The sequence below is a fragment of the Buceros rhinoceros genome, unplaced genomic scaffold (assembly GCF_000710305.1).
Source record: "Buceros rhinoceros silvestris isolate BGI_N320 unplaced genomic scaffold, ASM71030v1 scaffold1887, whole genome shotgun sequence".
Classification (NCBI taxonomy): Eukaryota; Metazoa; Chordata; class Aves; order Bucerotiformes; family Bucerotidae; genus Buceros; species Buceros rhinoceros.
The window spans coordinates 26,485-36,673 of record NW_010423724.1 but is presented as its reverse complement, the minus strand read 5'-3'; the positions used below and the strand labels follow the sequence as shown (position 1 = coordinate 36,673).

At 35.0% G+C, this 10,189-nt stretch overlaps 1 protein-coding gene across 1 annotated transcript in view; it reads right to left on the bottom strand.

The window, feature by feature from the left end:
- Positions 1 to 1,130: 1,130 nt before the first annotated feature.
- Positions 1,131 to 10,189, bottom strand: part of AP3B1 (adaptor-related protein complex 3, beta 1 subunit) — a gene marked incomplete at both ends in the record, with an annotated part of 34,473 nt that continues 25,414 nt past the window's right edge. Inside the window, 4 exon segments of the mRNA XM_010140489.1 lie at positions 1,131 to 1,239; positions 3,277 to 3,407; positions 4,362 to 4,548; positions 9,821 to 9,997. Coding sequence (XP_010138791.1) covers positions 1,131 to 1,239; positions 3,277 to 3,407; positions 4,362 to 4,548; positions 9,821 to 9,997 — 604 coding nt within the window.

Genomic DNA, 10,189 nt, shown 5'->3' with positions numbered 1-10,189 from the left:
GTAATAAATCAATTGCATCTGGACTACTCAAAATTACATGACTATCAGGAATTGGAGATGACCTCAAATGATCTAATCTATATATTCACTTAACTGCAAGATTATCTTTTCAACCAATTGCTTAATTACATAATCTGTTCTTGAATACTGATTGTGATGATTAAAACACTGGTTTAAACAAATTATTCATGCTCTAATTAATCATATAGTTACCAAATATTCAAATATCTGAAGTGAATATATTCATTTCTTGCTTCAGAGATCATTGATTTCAGTGATACGATTCTTAAGAATTTCTGCATATTTCCTCAGTTTAGGAATGAAAGGGAACAAGCTACATATTCAAATTTTAAGGTGCCAGTCTTCCATTCAACTAGATGCTGCTAATTCTTCAAAGTCTTTAATTATAAACTTTTCCTGTATCTTAAAGTCTGGACCTTGGAAAATAATGTTCTTCACTACGCCTGAATTATATTTACTGAAATAGCTGTCCTGGGGAACTGCCTTTCTGGCATTAAGTGGGAGACTGGTCAAAAGAACCTTTGCTCACTGAACTTGATAGGCAGCTTTCAGTAATATTCTCCATTCTCACTCCCATTATAAGAAATAGAAACTTGAGAGCAACAGTATAATGCAATTTACTGAATAAATCCCATGAGAGACTACACAGTTAAATAAATTTGGCCATTTATCAACATAGCAACACGTGCTACCAAAACAATACTTCATCAACAATGAATTCCAAAAAACAGCCAACATATGTTGGTTTCCAACTACCAAGCATACGAGCAGTCTTCCCGCAAAAACTTAGGTGCCTTTAGATTCAACCAGAGTTACAAACTCTCACTACTCTTACTGAACTCAAAGCAGTTTGAAAATAGAGTAACAGCTTTTTAAACTGGGAAACAAAGAAAAGTCTAACTCATTTAATAAACACGCAAGTATACCTGTAAAATTAGCGGTTATTGCACAGCCACAGTGAGGGTAAAATTTTCCTCTTGATTTCCTGATTTTAAACAGAGCTCTGGCTTTTTTAAAAAAGATTTTTCCGGTTCTTTTTAAGTAGTGGTCAGTTCTGCAGGTACAGTTCTCCAGGCAACAGAGATGCATATTGCTTTCCAAACACGTACCTGATGCACTGGTACTGGCAGACTCATCTTCCTCCTCTTCTGATTCAGAGTAGAACTTTTCAGCAGGCTTCTCTTTTGTCTTACCTAGAATTCCTGTCCATTCCTTTGCCTGTAAATAAATTTCAACTTATGTCTACTTTTACAAGTGGCAACACAAAAATATACACACAATACGGCAAAGAAAAACACTCGCAGTAGTACTATTAATCGGTTTCTAAATAAATCCTCTAAGCAAGTCAAGAGAAACTATTAAATTTTTCTTACTTTACACAATTAGGAGAACTAAAGGTTTTGTACGTACCTATAAAAGATGAGATATGTCTATTAGAGAGTCGAGAAAAAGATTTACTAAGGCAGATTAAAAGCATCAGTAACCATAAATAAATTTCTGTGCCAAAAGAAACTGAAGTCTGAGTTTTATCTCCAGATCCAACCAAGTTTAGCCTATGACTCCAATGAACTAAATATGGCTAGTCATCAGCTTGATCATCCCAAGTTTTAAGGGGAAAACATATGTTGAGACCCAGGAAGAAGAAGTTCCAGCAGCCATAGAGGAATTGTATTTCACTTTCTTTGCAATTCTCCAATTAAAAGTAATTCACTCCACTAAGAAAACATCAGAATGCGGCAATAATTTGGCTAGACCTTTTTTCTTTCCATATCCTCTTACATGGAGTATGACTAACTTTGAGAAAGAGCTCTAACAGTGACCTGCTTCCTCTTAAACAGCAAAAGCTGCTAAAGCTTTTTAAAATACCGGTAGCTGGTGGCATTACAAAGCAAGTATTATTTTGGATGTAAATGACAGTTTAGTTGCGGATTGTAGTTAAGCAACTCACATACACTGGTGTAGGCAAATGCAGTATTAGAGGAACCACAAAATTAGCAACGAGACACTCTCCAAAGAAAATACTTGCCAAAAAAATACAGGGAAAAGATATTTGTGTTTATTTTGAGGTTTAAATTGCTGGAGGCAGATGTTTTCCATTATTTTATAGATGGATGTCACTCCTTTTGATTAATTTTCTGGAATACTTTTTGTTTTTACAGAGAAAGGTGCCTCCATGCTTTCTTTCATACCAACCCTTTCACTTATAATACCCCATTTGAGCTGATTGCCTTCAGATTCTCCCCATAAAAGCTTTCAGAAGTTTGTACACAAATATCTCTTTTCCTGAAATGTATGTAAGAAGGTAGACAAGTAATATTACAGTACTAAGGAGAAATGTCTGTTCTCTACCAGACTGGTGTTCGCTGGCTTCTGCAAGTCGTACCTATTTTTTAGAATGTTCTCTACCCATTCTACACCTAACACCTTGCATGCAAACTAATTCACGTGCCATTTTCTGTAGAATTTGACTTATGACAAGTATCATGTGCTTTTGTGTATATACAACACACTTGTGGAAGCGCCAACAGCACACTATATTCCTATACATTTCTGTAACTGTCCAACAGCTTTCACTGACATTTAGTAGGACTCTGGCATCTGACATATAAATCACAGCTCTGGTACCAGAACATGACTTTACCTCAAAGTATACAATCCACTAACAAAAAGCTATTGGTAATAGAAGATCCACCCTGTAACATCAACAAATAGCTAGTGCATTAATAGATCACATTTTCCTATTGTAAACTTCCCTAATTCTCTCCAGATTATCTGAAATGTAAACTCCAGTCTCTTCCAAACTTTACACTTCCAAACATACCCCGTGCCTTTTGTTCATATTATTATCTATTATTTTTTCTGTCTAGATTTGTACACAAAGAAACCTTCACTCACCTCCCACACTGGTAGTCCAGCTACACTTTTCCTTAACAGCAATTAACATACTGCAGCACAACAAATATAAGAGGTACGAAATCAAAAGTGAGATGGAGGAGAAAAAAGCTTATTTAATTCACAAGAGAAGCAGAAGTGGCCTACAGTTCATCCACTTGTCTCACTGAAAAAAGAAGGGCAAGCACTGTGTAGGTTTCCAAATGTTCAGTTTCCAAGCTAAAATAGGCAAACACGTATGTTTGCATACACCAGTGTTTTTCAATACATTATACAGATAGTATTTAAAAACTTTTATTTTAGGCCAATATTCTCTATTGACGAGTGCCTTCAGCAAAGTTCCTTTTAATGATGCTGACATACCGACTCAGCTATGTCGACATTTCGGACAGAAGGGTCAGGCGCCACCTCTGGCCAGTCGGACAGTTCCAGGTAGCCAGTGGCTCGGCTGTTCAGTGTGTGAGACAAGGTGCCAAGCTGGAAATGATCACGATCTATTAAAAAACAAAAGAAGGAGGGGAGAAATACACAAACATCGTGAGCTCTACCACAAAGAGCAATCTTAATCAGGGCTAAAGGTAATTGCCATTATATTACCTCAAATGTCATGGAATAAATATAAACTAGGAAGCTCTTCATAGGTCAAAAAACTGATTTCAGTCCATAGATTACAATAATCTCCCCCATAATGGTCAATAAAAAAGCTAATCAGTCAGTGTGTTTAGAGGTGTTGCTCTGAAATGTAGCTTCTCTAAAAATTACTTTACTGTGAATATTAAGAATGACAGCACAGTTAAACAATCCATATACATGTCTTGGCACAAACACATCCAGAATTTTAATAGTTTTTTTTCAAAATGGAGCTGCTTTTAGAGGTTCAAAACTGGAACTAAGTAAGTATGAAAATTAAAACTGCAAATCATTACAATAACAGAGCATTTTTAATTAAGATAACCTGGTAACCTTTTAATATGAGAGGACAGACAATGTTTTTTACTCGTAAAAAGACAGCGAAAACGCACAGGGAAAATCATGACTTTAGAGAAAAATAATAAAAACCTAATCCATTGAGAAGTAATTTATTTCAAATTCATAAGACATCTGTAGTACTCACAACAGCAATCTTCTATTAAAGCCTAGATAAAAGACTAGAGTTATCTTCCTAAATGGAATAGTTTTCCTTAGAAGACACACCTACTTTTATATTAAAACCAAAATCCACATGAATAGAAATAGATCGGTTTGTCCAGAATAATCACCAAGAGAAATGCACTGTTTGCACCATGCAAATCTTGCTTGCTGAAAAGCAAGTAGGCAGAGCGAGTACCCTTGCATATTAATCATTTCTATTTGCTAAGTGACACAATTTGTAAGCATATTTGAAATAGAATAGGCTGCCACATTCCTTTATGCAACAAACATTTCCCAAATGATTTTGGCAGTTGTACCTTTAAAAGGGGACTCAAGCAATGGGGCAGGTTTCTGTGCCAGAAATATTTTTTTGGCATATTTGCTTAAAGCTCCACTCTTCTCATTCGGTACAATAAGCTGCCTAATAAATCTTGTACGGTCTCTGATGTCGTAGCTTTGATCATACTTGCCGAGATTTAATACGTACTGGGTAAGCAATTTTGTCTGTGGAAAAAAAACAGGACAAGAACAGAATACAAGTTATTTATGATTATTGATAACTCTGGATAAACATATTTAAAGAGGTAATAAAAATGAATGGTTATGTCAAACAAATGTTGTTCCACAGGGAATATGCATTTCTAAAGCTGCAAATGGAATTCTGCAGCCAAAGCACATGTCCTCTCCTGTATTGGGGAGGTGAATGCTGAGTACCGAGAAGCAGCCATGTGCTAGATTATTAAACTGCTGAAGTGGAAAGAAAGGCATCATTAAAAAAATAATCATATATGGCAAACCCACTGAAGGGTCTACGTGAGGATAATGAATGTGGAAATACAACTAAAAACATGGCACTCAAAACTTAATCGGAAAAATATGCAGGACATCAAAACATCAGAGGGTATTAGGGGGCTGGCAAACTGCTTCTGCTGAGGTGTGTTTTATGAAGAGATACTGTCCCTGGCATAAGCAGTGTCTGCACTCTGACTGCACTCAGTTACTTTATCCTGAATTATGACCCATTAAAGCAGACACATGAATCACTGAACTGGATTACTGCAAATTATTTGCAGTGCATTTAGCTGTTACTTTTTCATAAAAGCAAGCTGCTGATGCCCTCTAAAAACCAGGATAAAAGACTTCTTCCATTTTTTTCTTGAAGCTTAAAGCCTCCAGTAATATCGGTCATTTATTTATTTATGTAAGAGAGCAACTTATATTATCACAGCTTTTTACAGCATAATAGGATCTCCTAATTTGATGTCTGAGAATACTAACATGTATTAAATAATTCTAACAATTCAGTTAAGTTTTTGAAACTAAAGAATACAAAAAAATCAGGGAGACTCTCAGTATCTTAGAAATACTATAGTGTAACCAGAACAATAGTGCTGAACAGACTTGTATCTATTAGATACCTTTGAACAAAGTATGCCACTTTCTTTATATACAATCAAACAGGAAAAAGATCAAAAAGAATATACCATCATAAGGAAGTTAATTTTTAGTATTTCAACTCAAAATGGATCAATAACACAGGGTTAAAAATGCATTGTCAAGTAGAATTTATTTTCTTTATAGAAAGAAATAACCTTGCATATGTATCTTGTTTATCATGCTATTATTACAACAATAACAGTGTGTTGATCGTGTGAGGGAAAAAACACGTTAGAAGATCAATTTTGTTATTCACAATTTGCTTAGAATTGTTAAGTTTAATAATTTCAACCTTGCAAGTTTTTTTCTCGATTTGTAAAAATACTTCAGAATATTAACACCTGTAAATACACAGTAAATGAGAAATTGTTTTAATTTCAATACAAAGTACGCAAGCATTTCACAAAACAGTCTGTGGTATAAAAAATGTGAAGAAATTAGTCATATTATATTAGAATAATGGTAAAACCATAGATATAAAACCCTTTCAGTGAAATCTTTTTTGTTTCTTTTTTCTCTCTGATATCCAAGGATGGTTCTGTGAAAAAAATATTTCCTCTCCCTGCCAAGGTATTATCTTGGCTTTGGGAAAGGTAAAACTTTCCCATACATATTTCACAGCTTATCGGCAGCTATTTCTATGTCAAGGTATAAAATTTTAAACAACTCCGTCAGACACAACATTTGTATTCTGCACTTACACAGGACTTACACTGTTCTACCTAAAGGGAATTGGAAAGGCGGGTTCCCAGTAGCATGAATTAAACTAAATGAAGGATACCCACTTTTCTGTAAAACAAAACAAGACTCCTTGCTGTGATGGCAGAAAACTCAGCAGAACTGATCATAGAACAGTGGTCTCTGGTTGTGAATTTCTATAACCATGAGAGAAGTTGAGGGCCTTGATATCATGGTGGGCAATTTTTCAGTGAGCATTGATGAAATTAGATAGAGTTGATCCTGGAAAACTGTATTTTCTTTAATGGGATAATTTTTTCCATGATCCTTTCCCTTTTCCTCCTTTCCTTCCTCTCCCCTAACATGTTTTCCATATTGTCTAATACAGATAAAGACACCACAAATTTATATGGAAAAATGCACCCTATCTGCAAGAAGGCTCCTTGCAAGGATCCTATATAGCATAAATAGCTTTCATTAAAACAGAAAGAAAACACTGCTTTTTTTCTTGTCTTATGCAATACAATCAAACAGTAACAAAGTTTTTCTACTTGAAGGTAGCTAATAGAAACAATTTTAATTAAAAAATAATAAAAACCCCCAAACTAATGAATACACAGCAGCTTTTTTAACAAAGGTATAACAATAAGAAGCTGAAAGTTATTTGAGGAAGTATGTTAATTTGGTGAAACATGAGAGAATCTACACACCATGACCGCTTCATAGAACAGTAAGAAAAAGTACTCTGATATGTGATACAAAATATCTATTATCATATGTCAACATCCCCTGTTACCTGGACATGCTCATTATATAGGCATGATATAATTTCTTTTATGCTCAATAATGCTTTTATTACTATTTTTAGTACATTTTGGTTTGGCTAATATGAGAAGTATCCTTCAGCAACATTACCAGAATTTTCTAGCGGCAATATTTCTATTTAATTTAATGCCTATCCTATATTAGCAGCAATTAATTTTTTGGTAGATCCCCAGATGAAAAATTTTAAAATACAAAATAGGTCTTGTAGGTGTTAACCAACAGATGAGGCTCTACAGTGGGAGAGAAACAGCTATCTATTCTGTCTTTAATATCATTAGCTTGCAGTAACTTGATTCTTCAGATACGTAAGCTAAGGCTATTGTGCTAAGCAATGTTTGACATATCTATTTACACATGATGATGACTCAGGACTTTTTCTGGTGGGACTCCTACTGTGTTACACAACAGAAGTCCATCAAAATCTCTTTATTCTTCCTCCTATAGGCAAAAAACAGCTAAGGCAATTAGATGACATGTTTTCTGCATGAAAATTTCTCTTATATGAGCTCCATTTAGGCAGCTATCTAGCACATTCATAAAGATATCTATGTCCCCAAGTGGTGAAAAAGGAAGCAAGAATACCAAACAACCCAGCCAACATGTTCTTATTACATATTTATTCAGATAGAATTGAACCTGAAACTCTTCCTCATATTAAAACAGCCTTTGAAAATTTATGTATGTAAAGTAAAAAGGAAATTCTTATAAAAAATTCTGAATCTTAAAAAGCATTCCTGAGAATGTGCTGCATTAAGTGTTTGAACACATGCCTCTGGAAGTGATCAGCAAACAATATATTTACTGGAAAGGAAAAAGTAGATGTGTCTTACTTCCTCCAGAATTTTGTACTTTTCTCTAAATAAGACTTAACAGATGAGTTTTACATGCCTTTCCCTCACCCAGGGAAAGATGTCTTTTCTTCCGTTTCATTGGTATAACTTTTCAATAAACTGACACCGTATCTTTGAGATTTTCAAAACTCTGTTAACTTTGGATAAAACTGATAAAGGATTCGAAAAAGTGGTAGAGAGCTACATGGTGTGGTAGCATATGGAAGGAGAAAACATGGGGATGAGGAGATATAGACAGACTGACAAGTGAGCAGTCAAGTGTGCAAGATTTTTCTTCAAGTTTAAAAAACTACACTGAAAAACGGCTAGAATTTCTTGGAACTGAAGTCATTCCAGAAATAATTTTTTAATATTGAGTAAGGGACAGTTACTCCTGGAAATAAGGACACAGGTACAGTAAGAGGTGCCAGCTCCAAAAGGCAAAACCAGCATACCCTGGTTTGGGAGGAACTTTGAATTAAGCCAAGTCATGAGTATTCTAGAATTCTGATTATGAATGACCACTTGAAAAGAAAAATCTACTTTTTCACAATATAGAACTAAAAAAAGAAAACACCCTCTGCTGAAATTCATCATTTAGTAACTACCTCAGGAGACAGTTTCTTCTGCTTTATCATCATGACTGTATTTTAATAAATAGTATTATTATAAATTATGTATTACTATGAATAAAGAGTATTATTTTGAATAAACACTTAGAATAACAGTTTAAAATGCACTAAGATGTGAAACTGGAAAAAGAGGATCACAGAAATCATTAACTCCTTGTAGGCAATGGATTTCTGGCCAAATATGGTGTGGAAAAAAATAGCGTGAAATGACAAAAATTATATGGAAAATTAGTAAATATCACGTAACAGGCCAAAAGGTTTACATAATCAAACCAATTTTTCCTTAGCTCAGTCAGCACTTTCATTAAGATGAGCACTGACAGAAAGAAGTCACCTTTTGTTACTGTCCCATTTCAGACTGTACAAGCAAAGCACAAGCATTGTTATCTGAATGCATGGCAAGACAGTTCATCTTCCACATGCCCTACAGAATAAAGTCCAAGACACATTAAGTTTGCAGTTGAATATAGCTATCAAGGAACAAGTAGACACCACAGCTGTAGAAGTACAAGATCCTGTGCTATCCAAGCTGTTGTAAACCAAAGAGGTCTACCAGCCCAGGAAAATATACACATCTCAGACCATGTACTACTTCTACATTTGGAAAAAAGAACATCTTTGATTTTACCACCTTTTACAGTAATAACTGGAATTACAGTGAAAAATTAGTGCCAAGATGCTATATTCCATAACCAGAGTGACAAAGTTCACAGTGCTGTCATTGAGGAGAATGAGGCAGCTAGCACCTCTCATAGCTATTGTTTGCAGCTGCCTGGAGATTTTTGTATTAACCGACATTTTTAGATTGTTACTGGAGATGACCAAAACCCACCGTCTCCACATGATAAACACAAATAGTAAGAAATACAGAAAAAGATAAAGCCATTACTATCTTTAAGATGAGCACTGATGGAAAGACATAATGACGACTTTTGCTGGCATCTCTTTTTAGATATCCTGAAAAAAAAATGAGCAGCATCTTTTTCAAGTTGACAGTATTCCCTTGAGAATTCTGGTCTTGGATCCAGAAAACAGCAAACCACATCAGGAAAATCTCCTATCTGATATTAGTAACACAATTTAGAAATCTCTCCTGCTTAGGTTAATTAAAAAATCCAAGATTTCTGCAAGGAAGAAAGTGGCAAAAAAAGAGCCATCTCATCACTACATGCATATTTACAACCCAGCACATACTCAAAGACTCATGGTTAGATTTAGTCTGTCAGACTTCTTGAAAACTTATGTTCAGTTTTCTTTGGAGAATAATATGGACTAATTTTGGCTACTTATATATAAGAAATCACCACTGATCTATACAGACAGTGGAAAACCTACTATGATTCTAAATACATATACTTTCAAGTTTAAGCTTACCTGCTTTGAGTTTGTTAAATAGAGTTTTGCACCCAAATTCAAGATCTGCAACTTCACGAGGTCATCTTCATTTGTGAAGCTCTTGGCTGTCTTTCTCAAAACATCAGGTGCAATCTTCGGAACCCGTTCACAGTACTCGCCGATGAGCCAGAGTATGCTGGCTCTGGCTACCGGAACCTGAGAAAACATTGCACACTCTAAGTTAATACTCTCTTACAAGTGTCTGTGTTCTTTAAACTGTATTTTGTTTAACTTGTTACTGACAACTGCCATGCAAGAAACACAGACCGAAATTACATACCATTCAATATGGCCGTGGCGGTAGACTTCATATTCATACAAATGTAAGACACAGAACCTCCCCCAAAA